Consider the following 21,729-nt stretch of genomic DNA (forward strand, 5'->3'; position numbering starts at 1 on the left):
TCTATTTTCATTCAAGAAAACAAAATCATGTTTCTATTTTGTTAAGACTGCAAAAACAGAAAACGAAAACGTTACTAAACGCACCCTTAATTTTTGTGATGCCATCAATATAATGATATCTGAAAATTGACCAAAAACTTTATAATTTAGTGGTATTTTTTCATTACTTAAAAACTATTTTGAGTTCGTAAATTTCTTACAAATAAAAAAAAAAAAAAATTGTTAATGGAAAAGATATGATATTTGAAAACTATATATATTTATATATATATATTAACCGAAAAACTTGAAATTTTAATATGATGTATCTTACCATTACAGGCATATCAACCAACTACTATTCTCCCAACTATGATTTTCGTCTGGAAGCTGCCATGAGACACCGTCCCACGTGTTCACATCTGCCCAACTAACATTCCATTGTCCAAAATTCAACAAACTCTAAAGACTCTCGCGACAACTATGCAGACATGCATCTTATTTTTTATCTTTTATATTTATATACTATATATATTTACAGTATATATATATTTATATATATATGTTTAACGGTACGATTTTTAATGGCACATTACTATTTCCGTTGAACTTCGTCTTACAATGATACAACGTTACAAACATTGCTCCAAAACTTACATCTATGTTTTTGTTGACCCAGGAACTATATAAATAAAAAAAGGTAAATTTCACATATCTTTATCAATATTTACCTAGACCCCTTTCTATTTTTTATAATTCCTTATCTACCCTGGAAATGTTAGTTTTGTCCACGACAAAGATTTCATGAACAAACAAATAAAATAACGATTACCAAATTGGATGATTATCTCTATAGAAGAGGCCAGTAAGATTATAAAACATGAAAAAATCTATTTAAGATATTGATAACTTCAAAGGACATAAAGTAGAATTTATCCACAAAAAAAATTACACGTTACCCACTTGTTATAAAAGTTATTGTCTATTTTCAAGAGAAATATGTTACTTAAAAAATATTTTTAAATAGGCAATAAAAATGCATATTTGTGCAAAACTGAATTCAAAATTATTATTTTTAAAATCGTTACACCACATTGTATGATATTGTCCGCTTTGAACTTAAGTCTGTACGGTTTTGTTCTTAAGTTTTACCCGAAAAGGCCTCATACCAAATGACACACTTACATATAAGCACTTCACCTTTCCTCTATCCAGATGATGTGAGACTGTGCACTCATAACTCGTAATATGGTAACTGACAATATTCCTTGCACCCGCTTACAAAATCATCACACGGAACCAAGATTTCACCTATATAATTGCAAAACTTTGAGTAGACACAATTATACATATATCTATTCGGTCCTGGACGGAAGCATGATGGGACACATCCACATTCCTCTTTGTACAAACAAAACAAAGAAAAAGTTCTTTTAGTACTGTTCAGACAATACCCCACTCGTCAAAATCCCCCAAAATATATACTCCCTCTCTCTTAAGACAAGAAAACAAGATTCTTAACATCTAAATTAGCTTCTTTTCTGCAACATTTCAGTGTGTATACAAACTCAACTCATATTTTGGCTGCAGAAGCTTCAAAACAACTCTCCCTCTCCCTCTCTCTCTCTCACACACACAGTTCCAAAAGGGCACCATTTAAAATCTCAGGAACCAACAACTTTTTTTGGTAAGAACAAACAACTCGGCGAAACCAGTGAACCATTTTACTCTCTCTGGGTTCTATTTAGCTCGACCAAAGCCCATGGATTGATGTAATATTAGCGTTGCGTGCTTAGATTGAACTGAAGTTGCTAAGTTTCTAAGGTCAAGTTCTCGTTTCTATGCTATGAATGTACATCTCTTATACTTTTAAAGTTTATTTTTGTTTTTTATTTTTAGATTTGTTTAATTTAAAATTCTGGGTTCTCCTATGCAGGCAGTGTTGAATGTTATAAGATGGCCAGTAAATGAGATTTAAAGTTGAATGTAATGCAGGTAGAGTTAAATGTTTTCACTCTTCTTGTGAATGCTTATATATATAAGTGAATTTTTTGACTTGATCTATGATTTTTATGTTTGAGCTTTACTTGTTAGGGATTGTTTAATCTTTATCAAACATACCCTTTTTTAATTTTTAATTTTTTTTATATATATGTTTCTCCTTTTCTTTTGAGTAATTAGTTTATTGACATTGATTATAAGGAATTAGTAATGTTAAATAAGAAGCTTGGATATAGAACATGTGGTTGTTGCTACAAAAATTATAATTTCTGCTGTTTTTCTCACTAGTCAGTGTATTGGATGGAGATTTGTCCTATGCAGAAAGATTTGCTCTACCTGTTGTGTTCAACTTCTCACAACACAACCGTTCAAATGCTCAACAATCTCTGTCCATTATGCACGGAATCTTTTATTTTATTTTATTTTACGGAGTATTATTTTTCAATTTCATGTGTAGCTGCCATCCTTCTATGTTTTGTAATGCACTACATATGTTATACTTGCAACAAATACCTGAGAACAATGAAATTTTCCTAGGACAATTTTTTTTGCTGAATACCCCAAAATAGCCCAAAGAGTTGTTTCTATTGATTATAATAAATTCATGAAAAATAAATTCACTAATAGATTTATAATTGGTGTTTAATGAAGGGTATATTATTGTGACAGTATGCATCATCTACTGAAGATATAAAATGACATGAATTAGGTGTATATGAATGAGGTTTGCAAAACCTGCCTGCAATGGGGTAACAACCTACCGGGGAATCAAACTTTATTCATTTAGTATGGTAGATACTAGATTGAGTTAAGTTCTAGATATGTAGCTGTTAATTTTACATAGCATGGTGAATCACCCTCGGGATTGAGTTGAGGAGGAGATACCGAGTTGGATTGCCATAGATTACATTGCCATTCCTCTCGATTCCTGTTTTCCTTTCTCATAAGTGTGTTTAGTTCAATTACAGAGAGGTTGGTCATCTTGTCATACACAAAAGTTGTGGAGGCAGGGACTTTTTTTCCTCCAATAAGGCAGGATCAGGAACCTGTGTATATAATAATTACCGATTCCAAAAATCAAGATAAGTGAGTAAAACTTGTATGGTTTGGCATTATAATTCTTGTATCAGTATGGGAGTATCCGGCAAGTGTTGAAGTTTTGAGCATCTTTTGGAAGGCAGATTATATTCTAATATTGAAATTGACTCCCTTACCACAATTGTATGCTGCTGCTTGCAATATAATAATATCCTTCTTGTCCTTGTAATAAGATACAAAACTCTTCCACTTCTTCCTCTTTGTCTTAATGTTCTTTGATTTACACTAGACACCAATGTAATATTAGTACAATGCAGGTTTGAAGAAGTCAATTTCGGGATTTTAACAGATGCAGCTAACATTAGCCAGAAGTTGGACATAATTGAAGATCAACTTCCACCTCCCAACATTATTGTAACTCTATCTTGTAGTCAGCACTAAAAGAATTCCATTCTGAGATGGTTGAAATTTCAAATTTGTCTTTAACACAGTGACACATTATGCACCAACAATTGTGATTCTTTCCGTATACTTATTAAAAATGGATGTTAAAGAAGCAGAGAGGATAGTTATAGCTAAACCAGTTGCGTCAAGGCCTACTTGTTCCAGTTTAAGGTCCTTCTCGGATTTCCTAGCCAGTTCCATTAATGCCTCACCCTCTAATGCATGTTCTGAAACTGCCATCATTGCCATTAGACCGAAGACAGTGAGGTTCAAGCCAACTGTAAATCGTACTCCAGTCGGGGTGATCTCTTCCCAGGTTATCTTTTAGCTCATGGATTCCTCTTTATGACTTTCTTATCTGTTCAGAAGATGATCATGATTTTATACAACATTTTCAGGATGAGTTATCTGGAGTTGCAATTTCTTTTTCATCTGACAAGGTTTTGAAATCAGATACCAAGTCCACGGTGGTATACAAACCCTTGGCAAAGCTTGTATCAAAGACAACAGTTTCCCTCTTGGCAAATCTGGTTAGAATCTAAAAGTGACACATTACTTTTTCTTGGCATAATGGTCTAGGATAGTCGGTTTTTATGTAAGTTTTATATTTTTTCTTGACCTTTCAGATACATTCTGTTAGTAATTCATTCATAAAAGACAGAATTGGCTTTGCAATATTATCCATGTACATCTCTGGTCTAGATACTAAAGTAAGGCTGTCTATATTTCATTCTATCAGGGAGACTCCAATGTTAGTCATCAACAGGCAGTGGATCAGGTTGAGGAGTGTGTTCAACCTCCAAACCAAGTCAAACACCATTTAAGATCCAACCTCGGCTCAAATCTTCATCCAAAATTTCCATCACAATCAGAAAGAGAGAAAGCAATTGATCCTCCTTCAAAGACAGCATTAGAAAACCTGGAAGATGATGTAAAATCTTTGGCACCCACGAATCATAGTCATGGGGATCGACCTTCTTACGATGGATACAATTGGAGAAAATATGGCCAAAAGCAAGTTAAAGGAAGCGAATACCCACGGAGTTACTACAAGTGCACCCGCCCAAATTGTCCTGTGAAAAAGAAGGTTGAAAGATCGCTTGGTGGGCAGATAGCTGAAATTGTCTATGAGGGTGAGCACAACCATTCAAAGTCTCAGTCTCCAAAGTGCAACAAATTAGGGGAACAACTAAATGAGAGAAATGGAGGTTTTGACAGTGTAATAGAACATCAGAATGAAGTTGGATTGTCTGCTCAGTCCACTTATGCAGGCAAATCTCCACTATTTTACAATCCTGTAACAGTCGGAGCATTCACTGCTCTTACAGCTTCAGTTCCTGATCATTCTTCTGGTCTTAGTGGGGATTGTGAGGAAGTAGACAAGGGACTGGAGGCAGAGGATGGTGTACCTAAAAGTAAAAGAAGGTAAGTGACTAACTGAAAATGTAGTAGCAGGTTTATGAAAAGAAGCAAGCTGCTTATATATTCACAAAGCAATATATTTAGTCTTTTGCAATAATAGATTCACATATTCCCTTTGTTTTAGGTTGAAGGCTCTTAATTAGTAGATCTGTATATTGTTCACTTCAGGAAAATTGAGAATGAACCATACAAAGCAGGCACATCAGGGGAAGGAGTACAAGAGCCTTGTATTGCTGTGCAAGGTTCAACAGATTCAGGGATTATAAGTGATGGTTTTCGCTGGAGAAAGTACGGGCAGAAAGTTGTGAAGGGAAATTCATACCCCAGGTAAGATGCTAACTTGGTAAGGATACAATTTTGAATGCTGACATTTTCTTCATTGGTCTAATGTTGAGGTTGGATGATGCTTACTTATATTCTCTTGAAGAAAAGTTTCGAGTCCCTCTCTGTAATGTGTAAGATTGTTTCCTAGAGTTCAAAATTGTGATGCAAGTATCCGGATATTGATGATCAATGCTCCTTTGAACACTCGAAAAAAAAGATGCAACTGTGTGGTTGTGTTATATCTCTAATTTTTATAACCCCACTGAAACTTTGTAGTGGTTCTCTTCTACGCCTAAAGTTGGATGTACATGTCAATCATGTAATAAAGATTATGATAGATATGCTACATATATCTTGCTTGAGTATAAGAAAGGCTTGCCTTGACTTTTCATGATACAAAGGCATCTTATAACTATTTTGGTGATTGTTAATATTACTTCCAAACACTAGAATGTGTTGTCCTTTTTATTTTATACTGTGGTTGATATGTTGCTGTGTCACAATTTCCTGTAACCATGGTTTGATCGGTCTTGCAGAAGTTACTACAGATGCACCAGTCTCCAGTGCAATGTGCGCAAGTACGTAGAAAGAGCACCAGATAATCCAAGGGCTTTCCTTACAACATACGAGGGAAAACATAATCATGACACAGTGATCCAAAAAAACAAATCTGGTGGCATCTGAAACAGATTCACATGCTGCTAATTCGAAGGACAAATCATGATTGATACTGAAAGTGTTTGGCGATTGGTCTGATGAAGAACACCAGATAAAAATTTAACTGCATTGGTAACCTAATGCCAAGTGATTCTGAACCCTTTGTGATGATGGTTGACATCAATATCACACATTTTCAGTGAATTTTGAAACTTCATTGAGATAGTTTTATGGGGACTATAGAACTATCAAATGGGTGATTTTATTATGAATACATGTTATGTCCAATCCCGTGTCTTGAATAATCTATTGTGCGACACACACACACACGGATATACTTCCAGTTGCTTGTTCTGGAAATCTTATTGAATTTTTTTTCAGGCCAGCAACCAAACAGTAGTTTTTAAGGTCATTTCTTTTCCATCCCACACAACCAAGAATAAATTTTAATGTGAAAGTTTTCATAATTTTTTTAGATATTTTAAAAAATAAAATACGTTACCAACATGGTAATACCGCAAATTTTTAAAAATTAGGACACCAATATGGTTTGGATAGTCAAATAATAATAATACAATATATTGATATATATATAATTTTTACTCATTTTATCCATATAATAATGAAAAAATTTACTAATTTGGAGCTTAGATTTAGATATTTGTTATTTTTGTTTTCTTAAATTTTATATTACTTTTTAATTAACTAATAATATATTTTGAATTGAATTAAATCCTTTTTTTTTTTAAAAATAATTACAAAAACACCTCACGTTCTCTGAAAATGTTCAAAACGTGTCCTCATTGTTTCCAAGAAAAACACTTCCGACCATATTCACGTGTCCAATACTCATAGATGAAATGTCCGTACTTTTTAGGTAAGAACAAATACTCAAAATTCGAACCAAGCAATATCTGCAGGCTGCGACATTGCTTCCAAATCCGATTCTCTTACATAGATAACCAATCATAAATTTATGCATATTATGTACTGGAATGTTAATATCTAGAAATTACAATGATGCTTAGCAGCAATTTTTATTCTAATTGATTTACTTATCCAAAAGAAATTATAATAACTGCGTAATACCTAAGGATTAGTTTGGTACGGATGAATGAAATGAACTAGAGAATGGAATGATCATTGCTATTCTCTCATTTGGTTATGCATAGTTTCAAAAGGAAAACTATATATATATATATATGTAAACCAAACAAATATAAATATACATTTTCTTTCTCTTCTTTTCTTTTTTTCAATCTTCCAAACACTATATATAAAAGTTGCCTTTTATTGGTTCTTTCTCATCGACATGAAAATTTACTCCTATTTACATCTCTTTAATCAACATATGTCAGTGCTTTTTGCCGACTTAGCGGTACTTCAATGAATGCAAATCGCTAGCTAAAATTGGATTGGTCTTCAATTGATTTCAATAGATCAAATCGACTGTTGATATCAGATCGTGTTGATATCAGATCGATCGTCCATCTACCTTAATAGCTGATTTTCGGCTAATTGGTTGTTGACTGCCTTCAATGGTTGATTTGGTCTTCAATGTCTCGTTTCTAATACAAAACTGATGGGGCTTGAGTTGTTTGAGAAAATTGTGTTAGTAATCATATTCTCCAAGCAAATTGATTTTTAATATTATTTTTACCTGAAGAATGAGCATTTCATTTTTTAAATTACTTTCCAAACAAAATAATTAAATTAGGTTGTAATATTTTTTTCTTTGTAAATATTTTATGACAACTAAACACCAAAAAATAAAAAAATATTTTTTGAAAATATATATATATATATATATTTTCGAACAAACTGAGTTAAAGGTATTTATTCCATTCCATTGTATTTCATTCCATTCCCACCAAACAAACAAGCCATTATAAGAATTACAAAAGCATTATTCCAACAAGATTGTGAATTTTGAAAACGACGATTTCTCTCTTTTTTTTAATGATAGTGTCAAAATAATATGGAAAACGAGTTGCAAAAAGGGCAAAAAAAAAAAAAAAAACATGTAAATCTTATATTTTATTTTCAAAGACAAATCATACAAAGCTTCAAAATACAATTAAATTTTACTTAAATTTTTTTTCCCTAAATAAATTTTAAACGTCTCACTATTCCATTTATGCTTTTAAAATTATAATTTTCTTTTTTTGCAATTATGTATATATATATTTTTATAGTTATTCAAACATGTTTAATATTTTTCTTAGCAATTGTAGCATTTGTTGGTTTACAATTTGTAATTGTTAAATAACTAGTCTATTTTTTTTATAAAATTATTCAAATATTTTCTTATGAAGATAATAAAACTAATTTACAAGAAATTAAACTTTTAGATAAAATCAATTTCGACTACAAATTTAAATAATTAAAAATAATGCTAAAATTAAAACTTGAAGATTTAGAAATAATATAAAAATATTTATAAAAAATAAGATTTATTCTCCAAAATATCTTTGCAGTACTTTCTCTCTCTCTTTCCGGGCCTCCACGCTTTTCTCGTTGGGAATTCGCTTCGATCTGTCTCAGAGGTGCATAAAGAGTCGACAAAAGAGAGAGAGTACTACTCACACACCCTCCGTTCTCTTTCACTCGTAATTCTCACTCAGTTACTTCCATCAATGGCTTCGGCAAACATACAGAAAGAAGAAAACCCTAAAAATAACCCAGACCAACAACAACCACCCACAGATCCTTCACCAACTCTCACCACAGACCACACCCCGGACACCACGTCCGTCGTCGGTACGAACGCGCCTATCAAGGACGGCGAAGAATCGAAGAGTGCCGTGGAGTCTCCGGCGACCGAAGCTCTTCCGGTGGATTCTACCGCCGCGAGCAGCAACGTAGACGCCCCTGTTTCCAGTATTCAGAAGAAGATTCGACGAGCCGAGAGGTTCGGGATGGCTGTGCAGCTCTCTGAGGAAGAGAAGCGTAATTCTCGAGCCGAGAGGTATATCTGTATATATGTTTGTGTGTATATTCATAATGAAGTGGTTTTATATTTGTAGGTTAGGGTTAGGGTTAGGGTTAGGGTTAGGGTTTGCCGATTGATTATCATATGAATTATTAGTTCAATTCCATGCTATTTGATTTGGTCTAGGGTTTACTATTTTTCACGCCGTGATTATTCATCCTTGTATCCACTCTTTTATCTTTTGTGTTTGTATATATATTTATAATGGATACTGAATTCATTCTGTACTCCTTTGTTTGGTTTTTACTGATTGATTATTGCATGATTAATTCAATTTCATGTTATAGGATTTGGGCTTCTATTTAGTTTTTTTTTTTTTTTTTTTTTTACTATTATCATCTCTCTGTTGACTTCTTATCTCTAAACTTTTTTTTTTTTTTTTTGATTTTTTGATTTTGTGTTCATATGCACATCATCATCATCATTCATCATCGTATTCACACATATGGACAACAAATTTCCCCTGCTACTATTGTGAGCTTTTTTTAGTGATTCAAATATAAATGTTTATTTTTCTTTTGTGTGTGGGTGTTTTTTTTTTTTTTGCCCTTTTATTTTTAGATTTTGGCATGTTTCGTTTTGGTGCTCTTTAACTGTGCTGCAGGAGGTCAATGCTGCGCCCTGAATGAGAAGGGTTTTTAAGATGGGGTAGACTGTTTGAACTTTTAACTGAAATGGATACATTTGATGGAACTGGGTTTGAAATATATTTATATATTTTCTTTGTTGTGCTTTATGGGCTGTAGTTTTTTTCTTTCTTTTTAATTTTTCTTTTATTTTTTAAAGTCTACTTGGAGACTTATTCGCAGTAGTGGAAGTGATAAAAAATTCAAAATGTTTTCAGAATTTATTTGTTAAGTTTTTCAATTTTATTTTTTGTCATTCCTTTTCAAAGTAAAAACTCTAGTGTAGAGTGGGCTTCAAGGCGTTGGCTCTTGAAAATCATTTGGCCACTTGCACTAGTTTTTGACTTTGCAATTAACTTTAGGTTATTTTGTACATATTTGAATTGGATATAGTTATATCAGTCTCAAGGCTTAAGGTGTTCTGGTTCCTTGTGGTTCAATGTCTTCTTTTGGTCTCTGTTAAAACACATGCCACTCTGGCACAGTAACAGAACTCTATCCAGGAGAGAAAATGATCGTGTTGTGGAGGATTTTTTTTTTTTAATTATTTTAAATTCATTTGATGAGTACCCATAGATGTTAATGCTAACATCAGTAGGAAGGGTTTGACTCCAGACCTCTGGTTTCAGTGTGGAAATTGAGTATGGCTGGGTGATTGAGAGAATAAAGTGACCCAGGGTTTGAGTGAAATATATAGAAATTAAATCAGTCAAGCGAGTAGGTGCATAAATGAGATGAAGTATATAGCTGAAAAGAAGAAGGGATTTTTGGGTGTGGGAGGATGTGTACTTGTGTGCGAGTGAGGGGTTTGGTTAGAATGTTGGTCTCGGCGTGAGGGTTGTTAGCTTGGAGCCATATACCACCATTTTGTTTAGTTAAGCTTTATAGGATCTGCTTCAGTTAATGTCGATTTTGTCCTTGAAAAGAGCGGATACCCATTTTCCATAAGCAGTTGAGAAAGGGTACTCTTTTAACACGCTGATATGTCCTGCTGAGACCCTTTCTCTAAACAGTTGGTTCTATTGGTTTAAAAGCAGAGCAAAATAGCATCTGAAGAATATCATTTCCAATTAATAGTGGATGGAGTGGAGACAGGTTACTGTTTTAACATGTTGGTAGGTTTTTCTGAGACACAACATTTGGTTATGTTGGTTTAAGAGCAAAGCGAATTAGCATTTGAAGAATAACATTCCAATTTAATGTGGATATGAAGTAGTTCAATCTTGTAGTGCATTTGAATCCTTTTACAAAGTAATGTGCGGTAAATGTATGAGAGTTAGGTAATAAAATTCAAAGTGTCTATAAATTTTGTCAGACAATGGGATTAGCACAGTTGGAAGAAAACAACAGTTTATGGACAAGGAAGAAACATGAATAATAACTGAGATTCAATCACCAAAATGGAGTAATTATCTTGGGAACCAACTTGACGACCTTTTATCAGTAATATAAATTTTGTTGATTGAAAGGTCATTCCCATATTGCAAAGATTCTAGTCCTGATTAATATCCTTTAAGAATGAGGCAGGCTTATGTTATAAGAAATATAAGTGTTTAAGTTTGGATATGAGGTCTTTTAGATTAAAGAAGCTCCTTAGGATTAGGAAACTTTTGACATTTAGAAGTGCTTGTATCAGATATGGTCAAAATTCCTCGATTTTATTGTGATTGGATTGTTGGACTGGATTTGTTGAGAACATAGAAGCCATGCCTTGTAAAACTCAACCAAAGGCATTACAAAATATATTCCGGCATAAAACTCGTGTAAAATGATGGTAATGACTCAAAAAGTGCATCGGATATATGTCGTAATCAATTTAGAAACGATGATCATGATATATTTTTTCCTGCAGGGTATAGGCTATCCATTCTAATTATATCATATATTTGCTATTTGGGAATTATTTTGCAGTTGAATGATTCGGACTTCTAGAATTAGTTTGGAACATACAAAAAAGTAATCGGGAGAAATTTAAAAATAAACTTAGACTGATTTATTTAAATAGTTATTAAAGGCTCAAGGCGCTAGAGGTCCTTTGGAACTTAGGCGCGAGGCGCACGGCGAGGCGCGCGCCTGAGTGAAGTGAGGCGCACAATTGAAAATTTAAATTACCATAATAACATTCATATCTCATAAGTTATATCAATATTCTAAAAATTAATATCAAATATAAAAAAGTAAATCCATCAACTATACAAGCATCCAACAACCATAAAATAGAGAACAAATTTGTTTTCTTGAAAGGCAAAGCAAAATGTGTTTTTTGAATGGCAAAACAAAGCACAAAAAGAAATAAATATGTTAACGAAAAAATAAAAAAAAATTGTTAACAAGAAAAAACAGAGCCAAAAAAAAAAGATGAGAGAACAAGACAAAGAGAGAGATGTAAACAAAGATAAGAAGAGAGGAGAGATCTAGAGGAGAAGAGAGAAAAAGAGAAGAAAAGAAAGAACTGACATGGCTTCGTCGTTCATCTCTGCAATTAGGGCTTCGTCTCACAGTCTTATTTTATCATTGTTGGTTAACACTTTGACTCTTGGGGTTTTTTATTTTTTATTTTTTTTTATTTTTTATTTCTTTTGAACAAAAGTTCCTTATATCGTATGATTGAGCTTTCTTTTTTGTTTATTAAGTTGCCAAAAATACCCTTTTTGGCTTAAGAAATAGAACAATCGTATTTTTTTAAACAAATATTAGTGAGGCGCGCCTAGGTGCACCTCACAAACAAGATGAGGCGCAACCGAGGCGCGCGCCTAGTAAACATCAGTGAGCCTAGGATGACTGGGATGACAACAGGCGCTAAACCTGAGCCTCGAGCCTAGACGCGTCTTTAACAACACTGTTTATTTTGGAAGAAAAAATGAATTTGTTGTAATTTTATGATTAGGACTTAGGCATGAGCATCAATGGGTAATGACTTTTCAATTTTGTAATATGATTGTGTTTTGTAACTTATATGCTCTACTATCTTGGAGATTTTGGAATTATTTAAAAGGCAGTATATGCTAAAGTTTCATCCATGTAATAGAAGATCAGTAACAATACAAAAATTCTGTGATTTTGCACTATTCTTTTAGTTCCTATTATAATTCTTTCAGTAGATTACTTTGTGATTCTTTTGTAATTCTTTGTCAAGAGATTTTATATCTTTGATATACAACATATGTTTACAACTATAGGATTTCAATTATAATTTTTTGCCAGGGGAATAGTCTTTTTGATCGTTAATCATTCCAATTCTCTCTCTAAATCTGAATATTGTCATTTTAATTCTCACTGGAATTTTGTCATGCTACATTCAAGATCAACTCTTCTTTTACAATAAAATTTAATACTATAATTAAGGTCAACTTAATTCTCAAATGGTAATTCCTACTGTTGTACTGTGCTTTTGGTGAAGTGCATATGTAATTCTATTCTGATTTTGGGTCAAGTGAAAGTAGATTTTGGCCTTTTTGTTTACTTGTAGAAGTGACTGAAGCTACCGAGATAGTCTTCTCATCTCTGTTTCTTACCCCCTAATAGTAGTAGTAGGTTCTTTCTCGCTTTTCTTCCAGCTTTTTGCAATAAAGGGTCAATAGAGTTGCTTTTGTAGTACATTGCATTTCATTACCAGCTTGTTGCCTTGATTGCATGAAGTCACTTGAGGTCTGCTACTACTATCATGAGTAGAAAAGAAAAGAAAAGAAAAGAAAGGAAAGAATAAACCTAGTGACGGAAATGAGTGTTATTGTTAGGTAATAGTTCGTATTTCATTTATAGTAAGACTAGTTGATTTGTGTTATAGTAATGCTAGTTGATACGAGTGTTATAGTAATACTAATGACAGGTTATAAGAAGAAATAGATACAGAAACATGTATAAAGAAATACTCGTTGATATGTGTCATTGACTCATTGTTACTGCAACTATATATATACAGAAATATATATAAATAAAGAGAAAAAAAAAATGAGTGTTGTTGTAAGGTACCATTTCTTATTTCAATTTATGCAATTTTATATATACAGAAATAGATACACTTATCAAAATTTGAAATTAAAACGCATCGCATGTATGGATTTGTCCATAATTAAAATGGGGTGGGTGTGGATTAAGGCAAACCCGCTCCATACCCGCCTTGTTGCAATCCCTAATGTTACGCGTCAGACATGGACATGCCACAAAGTAATACTAGTTATTATCTGAAAGGTCATTAGTATAAAGTTGGCTTTGTAGAGAGTTGTGTTGGAGCAACAGCAGAAATGGAGGGCGTTGGAGCTGGAGAAAAGGAGGAGAGTTCTCAACTGTGAGTTTGTTCTGATGCGGCAAATGCTTGTGACCAAATGTCCTAAAATGTTAAGATGGTGATATCATATAAATTTTATTCTTTAAAATGTTGAGGGCATTTTCAGTAGATGAAAGTTCTACTTTACTTGCTGTCCTCTCTCTCCAAATCTTCTCACTTTTGTGAGGATAGCAAAGCTATCCTCCAAATGATTTCTTTTCTCTCCTTAATGACAGCCCAAACTTAAAAAGCACCATCCCTTCCTTTCATTTCTTTTCTTTACCTCCCAAATCCATCAACCCAAACGAAGGATGGTGCCATTTTATGTTTGGGTTGTCATTAAGGAGAGAGAAGAAAGGATATGGAGAGATTTGGAGGGATAGCTTATCTCTCCAAATATCTTCTTTGCTATCCTTCCAAAAGTGGGAAGATTTGGAGAGAAAGGATAAGGAGTTAAGTAAAACTTTCCTAATACTAAAAACAACCTTCCAAAAGTGGGAAGATTTGGAGAGAAAAAGGACAAGGAGTTAAGTAAAACTTTCCTAATACTAAAAATAACCCTAACATTTTAAAGACTTGTCCAAAAAAAAAAAAAAAAAAATCGTAACATTTTAAAGAGCAAATTTTAGAAGACATTTGGGTCTATCTTAACATTAAGACATAATCGTTCTTCATATAAGCAGTACAATCAAGAAGAATGTATTGAACAATTTTAATTGCATTCTTTGTTCTCCATTAAAGTGATCTAATTATACTGCATATGCTCTTATACATTTTTTGTTTTGGGCATGATGCCCAAAACCCCATTCACCCAAGTTAAAGGATTTCGCACCAAAAAGACTTCCACAAATCCAGCAACGAACGTATAACTATAATTAGATCACTTTAGTGGAGAACAAAGAATGCAGTGTGTTGAAATGATTCAGCTATTTGTTTAATCATAGCATGTGGAGGAACATCTTTATTTAGAATTATGCATTATAAGGGAAGAGATAAGTCATCCCAAAAAAGTTTTGCAAGAGCGTGTTTGAAATTCCTGACTCCGTATAGATAAATTGAATGGTGAGAAACAAGGTGAAGAAAAACTCATTCAATTTCTTCTAATGGAATGATTTATGTTACTACTTTTTGGTGAGAAACGAACTGAGAAGTTACTGGAACTATTCATCCATGATTGTATAGCTACCTAGTCACCATTATAGTTGATGTATCAAATATCCAGATTTATATAAGTAACAAAGTAAAACTGATGTATTGTGCATCATTTCATACACCTACAAAGAGAGAGAGAGAGAGGGAGATATTTCCTTTCTTTTCTCTTCTTTTCCTTATCCAAACCAAGGTTGTTAAAATCGCGATTCTAGGTCGTAGAATCGCACGATTCTAATCCTAGACCCCCAAAAACGAGTTGAATCACATGAAAATCTTCCGTTTGGGTAGAATTGTCGTAGAATCGTATGATTCTACTGTTCACTTGTTTTTTGGATATTTTGATTAATTGATTTCTTAAGAGTTTTGATATGCATCAGGCATGGGTATTTGATGAATTGATTTTCTTTTCTTTGTTTTTGAGTTTAAAATTTTTATTTTTGGCTCTGTTTTAATTTTTTGGGTACTTTAGTTGTTCAACTTGTTCTTTATTGTTCTATTTTTGTTCTTGGTTATAAATTTTTTATTTTCTAGGTTCAGTTGTTACTTCTTGTTCTGACATTTCTTTAACCATTGAATCTGTTATTGATTTGCTAATTTTGTTCAGACTGTAGTGTATAATGGTTCTGTGAAATTACAATGGTCTGCCCTTCGACTTGAGATATAAAGCTTTAGAGCAATAAACTCCAAGCTTTTCTATCCAAGAATTAGCTAATCTAAGCTTATTTCAGCTATGCCTGTTAATTAGGTTAATAAAATTTATTGTGGGTATTTTGGAGTGCAGATGTGTTTAAATAAAATGCAATAAGTCACTGGTCAGTGTCCTTGTTTTGTATTTTGAGAGAGAATAATTATGTGTCCATACTTATAAAAATAATAATAATAATAATAATTATGTGTCCTTATTTCATTAAGGTTGTGTAATTCTGGTTACCAATTTAAGTGAAAATTTAGCTTTCTTTCCACATAGACCTTTTTTTGCCTTTTTAATTTCGCATGAAGTAGCTTTGAGCATTTGCATAGTTGTCACGAGAGCTCTAGCTTCTGTGCTACATTACTTTTTATATTGTATTTGAACTTTGGAGTGGTACTTTCATACATTGTGTGTGTGTATGTGTGTTTTGGACTTATTTATTGCTACATTTTAGAGATATTATTGTTTAAGAAATTATTTTTTTACTAGTTTGGTAGAATCTTACGATTCTCGATCCGATTCTGATCCTACGGAGCCCAAAACGATCCCACGTAGAATCCCCATTTTGAAAAACCTTGTTCCAAACAAATTGCTATCATTTCCTTTCTTTTCCTTCGTAATTTATCCAAACATGAATATAGGTTATCCTTTCTTTTCTTTTCTCTCAGAACTAATGTTATTCTTTCTTTTCTTTCCCCTCCTGTTTATCTAAATGAATCCTTGGTCGTTCGAGTAAAAATACAATGTATCCATAAAACTTGGATATGCTCTTGAAAAGATGCACGCAAGCTACTCCTCCTGTCAAGGCCATTTGATGTATGACAATATTAGCAATTAATTTTAATTACCACTGTGAAGTTTTTTAAGTGCTGACTGTGGTTGATCTTTTCAAGTTGTTGTTTCTGACTTTGACTAGGAGAGTGGCATTTGTCAAACTTGATGCTTGGCTGATTCTATATTCGTGTGAATATGCTAGAAAAGGCTATTTTAATACCAATTGCTGCCCAACTATCTTAAAGTTGTGAATAAATCATGCTTTATTGATTGGACTTAGTTTTTGCTCTACAATCCTTTCAGTGTTAGCAAAGTTTTCCGTCTATGGGTTTTCTACTTTTCACAAACAATTTGGTAATATTTTTTAATATTGCAGACTTGGCTGCGATTTTATTCATCTAATCCAGTAATGTCCATTTTCCCTTTGTAGCTGGAATTTCATAGTGTCAATGGCGTTTTGTTGTTTGTATTTTGGTGATGATTGAATTCATCTTTCAGTTTTGCTACCTTTGACTGATTCAACTTCTCAAATCAAATTTGATTCATCTCATTTACAGGTTTGGGACTGTGCCTGCTGCACATGGATCAGATGCGTTGAAGAAATCGGAGGACCAGAAGAGAAAGGCTAGAGCAGAGAGGTTTTCTGAAAGTTCAGAGCTGTTTGATTTCTTTTATTATGTGCAAGTAGTTTACTGTCCTTTATTCTGTTTTCAGGTTTGGTCTTGTGCAGTCCGTGAATGCTGATGAGGATGCCAAGAAGAAAGCTAGGCTTGCCAGGTTTGCAGCAGTTTCTAAGTCAGATCCACTGGAAGAAGATAAAAAGAAAGCAAGGGCGATCAGGTCTGCATTGTGCTAGGCTTTGGCTTCTTCCCCATTTTATTATGATAAGGGGAACGATACAATGATCATTCAATTAGCAGTTGTAGCAATGTAAAAGCTTGAAGAGCTGTATTTTTAATTATGCATTAAATCTGATAAGTTTTCAAAATTATTTTTCCAGGTTTTCACAATCTTCATCTGGTTCTCTATCAGAAGTGAATGGCAAAGGAAACATTGAGCCGGTAAGCCATTCTGCATGTTGTGGTTTTACAGACATGGGTGGGTGTCCTATGGTTGTATTGTTTTCAGTACTTATATTCTGCTCTTAAAATTCAGAAAGCAGCTATTACGGGCAAGGCTGGTGGTGGGGTCTGATTGTCCTACTTTCCTCTTTTACAGTAAGATTTGTTCAAGATGTAATTTTCTATGGCAATCACTGTCCACTCATCCAATGAGTCAGTCGTGAGTTATCTGAATTAATTTACATGCCTCATATTGCAGGTTTAGAGTTCTAGCATTTGTGACTTCCCCAATAGCTTTTGTACACGTCTGCTTCTTTAGGCTATAAATTTATGAGGTGCAGCACCAGATTTTGGCAACCGGAAGAAGCTTTCTCTTTTCGAAGGTTCAATTATTATCAATTTGTCATGGTGAGGCCTAGGATAATCAACAACTACCTCTTAGTGTTAAACCCATCCGAAATGACTGAAATTACTGCCCGGGAAAAGTATTCTGCTTCTGGAGTTTTATAAAGCTAAGTCTCTCGTTTTGTTTTTTTGGTAGGTAATGTAAGACCTCAATTCTGTAGGAATTACAGGTCACTAAGTTGGTTCTTCTATTTGACAACTTTATCCTCAATTTTGTTCTCTCTGATTGAGATGTGGACATAGGGACATAGGCTAGGTGTAGTGATTAATTATCATGCTTGTGGTGCCACATACTCAAGATCCAGTTGGAGTCGGCATATGTTGAATGTGCAAGTATAAGATCATCTGATCCAAGATTGTTGTTTTAAAATTGTCCTACAACTCCATGTAGGATTATGTGCCCCTCTTGTAGAAGTCTGACCCATATTAATTGAAATCAGTTGGACGCCTAATGTGGTTCACTTAAATATGAGATCATTGCGACCTTTAGGTTTTTCTGAAATAGTCTGGAAATTGTCAATCGCTGAAAAGGAGAATCATTAGTAGACTTGGAGAACAGCATATGAAGCAAGCCTGCTTATGATGCTTTTAATTCTATATTGATAGCTTGCGAGTTGTTAAATGAGGGTTTTTGAACTATATGCATTTCCTGTTAGATTTGAGAGAGTGATTAAGTACCATGTAATGCATTCATTGAAATCAGCTTGCAAGTTGTTAAATGAGGGTGCCATTTCCTGGTCGTTTCATGGTAGTAAGGAGTAATATGTATTTTGCCACTATGAATCGCAGATCAGATGATACTGAAATGTGTATTCGATTTTAAGTCTTCGTTGGATTAGATACATGTACTTGCACATTCTCCATTTTGCTGTTTTCCAACTTGACTGCTACAGTTTAATAGAGCAGTGGGAACAAATTGATGTTAAAGTTGTCAAGGATGAATTTCTGGGCAAGTGAATCACATGATTTGTTATTACGAGGGTATAGATTCAAAAATTAAAGATTTTAACTAGCCTGTCATTTCAGTTAGAATGACTCAAGTTGTTGATTACCTGGTCTCACTGTGTGAATTGCCCTGCTAAAGTGATTGGATATGCAGCAAGGGATGGAAGAAGACGTTTGGTAACAGAGATTTGTAGTTTTTGTTGTAGAATGTTTTGATTTATCAATTTGTAAGGATAAGGAAGTTGATTGGGGAAATAATTATATTGTTTGTTTTATTTTATCTTATTTTATTAATGTTTTTCTTACTGTGCCATAGTTTGTGTGTATATATATATATATATATATTTTTTTCTCTTGTGATTCTGAAGCAATTGTCACAACTATTAATAGAAATGGGTGGGTGATTTTGGCATTATATTATCATTATTTTTATTTGCATGAGTAGTTGTTGGAAGTGATTTGTTTATCTTCATTATGTTTTTATAAAAGGCTGTAATGTATGTTGCTCAGGGCTGAAATGGTATTTTACACACTTTTCGGTCCTCTTGTCAGGCCGATATAATAGGGCTGCAAGTAGGGTTGGCCCAACCTAATCCAGTCCCAATCCAACCTCAACCTCAACCCGAATCGGGTTGGATTGGGTCAACCTGAATTGTATTCAACATGAGTTATGATCATAACCCAGTCCGAATATGTTTGGACGGGTTTGGTCGGGTTGAAATTTTTTTAATTTTGGAAATATATATATATATATATATTTGATTATATTATTATTAAAAACAAATTATATATATATATATATATATATATATATATATATTATATTTTATTTAGGACAAATCTTTTTAGCTTTCCCCAACCGCCTCTATCTGAACTTGCCTCCCTCCTCTCCCCCTCTCTCTCTCTCTCTCTCTCTTTCTCTACGACAACTGCAAACTACAAAATCTACAAGAATCAGAACTTCAAAACTCATATATTTCAGTTTTCTCTATCTGTCTGCAACAATTAAAAGTTCAAAATCCATATCGGCATATCATATCAGATTGTTCAAAAAATCAAAACCCAGATCTTTTAGTTTCCATCGCCCGCTATTATAGAACTCTCAACTATTTTAGATCGTTAAAAAAATCAAAACCCAGATCTTTCAGTTTTCATCGCCCGTTGTTGCAGATCGGGTTCGCCGTTCGCAAGCTTCAACCGCTGTCTCTCAACTCTCAAGCTTGCCCCCCTCTCTCTCTTTGCAACTGCTAACAAAGAAGAGAGAGAGAGAGAGAAAAAGAAGAGAGAGGAGAGAGAACGGAGGAAATAAAAAGGAATTTTTTTTTATTTTTTTATTTTTGGGTTTTTGGGTTGGGTGAGCCCAACCCGAATATATCTGGGTTTTGATAAACCCAACTCGAATATGAACTTGATTTGTAAACTTCAAGTCTAAATTTCAAATTTTCAGGTTAGGCTGGGTTAACCTGCCGAAGTTGCAGCCGTACGATATATGCCTACAGGTGCCATACAGTAAAAAATCCTTTTAGCCTCATGGTCATGGAAGAATTTAAAGACGTCATCTTTTCTAAGGGATCTCATTTATCTTTTATCGTATTTACCATTAAGCCCTATTACTATTTTGAAGAAAAAAAAAAAAGCCACCAGGAACGTTTCTCTCTCTAAAAGCCTCACCCTAGTTTTTTCCTTTTTGGTCTAAAGTTTTCGTTGTAGAAAAGGGTCTCTTTTGGTATCATATCTTTTAATTTTCTCATAGCCATCCAATTGTTAAGGTATGGCGATCCTTTGTCAAGGAAGCAAAAACAAACAAATTTAGGTCAATTTTATAAATGAGTTGGGAAAATTAATACGTGTAAACAAAACAACCAAAAGAGAGTCCAATCAAGAGTATAGCTCATCTAATACAATCTCTTCCTCCCAATTAATAGAAGGGTAGTTTTGAAGCGGCAATGAGCTTTCAGAATGCAGAATGCATTTTAATGGAAGGAATTTCAAACAAAAAAGATGTTTGGTGAGTGCATTTTAATGGAAGGAATTTCAAACAAAAAAAGATGTTTGGTGAATGCATTTTTTGAAGTTGTTTTAACTAAACACAGTTTAACTTAACAATATTATTCTCAATAAATATATATATATATATATATATATATATATATATATATATTTTCAAATCCTAAAAAATTTATGAATAGTTCATAATTGAATTCGAATATAGCAATAAATGAGAAAGGGAAAAGAATCAATAATTAAAGTGATGGAGTGAAAATCACTGGAGCAACAAGTAATTGATATTCATACTTCAATTATGCTCTCACCGTCAATACACTTTTCATAAACTTCCATTGATGGTTGTCAAAGTGAAGATCAAGGGTATACATATTGACTTGATAAGTTGAAAATTACCAAAAAAAAAAAAGAAAAAAAAACAAGAAAGAAGAAATTGTAGCAAAAGTATCTAGATCCAATTTCATTCTTATCTGCAGCTATAATAGAAACCCTAATTTTAGAATCATGTTAAATGAATTTCATGCTTGTTATTCCTTAGTTCTTATTATGGCGGCTCCCCAGATTGCTCATCCAAGTGGTGGGGGTTGAGGATGGGTGGTTGTTGGACTTGAATTAAAAATCCATTGAGTTAAAGCCGCACGGATATATATATATATATATTATTTTCTTATCTGGGTGGATTTATATAACCTCCGTGCGGTATATATATATATATATATATGTATTTTTTTTTTTTTTGAGAGAAAAAGGTTGTACACAATTCCACAGGGAGTTAAATTGGATCAAAGTTGACAAATCTTACAACGCCTCTGCTAGTCTTTGAGATTGGTATCTTTTCTACACCTCAACATCTTTTCTACACCTCGAATGTTTTGTCTTATATTCTTCTCTTATTTTAAAAGGTTAAAATTGTAATTAAAAATTTATTACTTATTCAATAACTTGAT

General features: G+C 33.4%; 1 protein-coding gene and 1 pseudogene across 1 annotated transcript; both read left to right on the forward strand.

The window, feature by feature from the left end:
* Positions 1 to 1,386: 1,386 nt before the first annotated feature.
* LOC132293464 (WRKY transcription factor 44-like) lies at positions 1,387 to 6,153 on the forward strand (annotated as a pseudogene).
* Positions 6,154 to 8,329: 2,176 nt separating this feature from the next.
* LOC132293465 (protein MODIFIER OF SNC1 11) lies at positions 8,330 to 19,083 on the forward strand. The gene is made up of 6 exons (XM_059790966.1): positions 8,330 to 8,833; positions 16,925 to 17,005; positions 17,082 to 17,207; positions 17,368 to 17,428; positions 17,523 to 17,584; positions 17,688 to 19,083. Exons 1-5 carry the CDS (start codon positions 8,502 to 8,504, stop codon positions 17,559 to 17,561), a joined length of 639 nt encoding a protein of 212 aa, XP_059646949.1. The 5' UTR covers positions 8,330 to 8,501; the 3' UTR covers positions 17,562 to 17,584; positions 17,688 to 19,083.
* The last annotated feature ends 2,646 nt before the right edge of the window (positions 19,084 to 21,729 follow it).

Source organism: Cornus florida, unplaced genomic scaffold, assembly GCF_030987335.1.
Source record: "Cornus florida cultivar Cherokee Brave unplaced genomic scaffold, ASM3098733v1 CherokeeBrave_3.0.0_Hap2_Chr02, whole genome shotgun sequence".
Lineage (NCBI taxonomy): Eukaryota > Viridiplantae > Streptophyta > Magnoliopsida > Cornales > Cornaceae > Cornus > Cornus florida.

Coding starts and splice junctions, on each gene's coding strand:
- LOC132293465 (XM_059790966.1), top strand. CDS start 8,502: ATGGCTTCGGCAAACATACAGAAAGAAGAAAACCCTAAAAATAACCCA. Junction 17,208..17,367: donor AAGAAAGCAAGGGCGATCAG/GTCTGCATTGTG, acceptor TTATTTTTCCAG/GTTTTCACAATCTTCATCTG. Junction 17,429..17,522: donor GCAAAGGAAACATTGAGCCG/GTAAGCCATTCT, acceptor CTTAAAATTCAG/AAAGCAGCTATTACGGGCAA.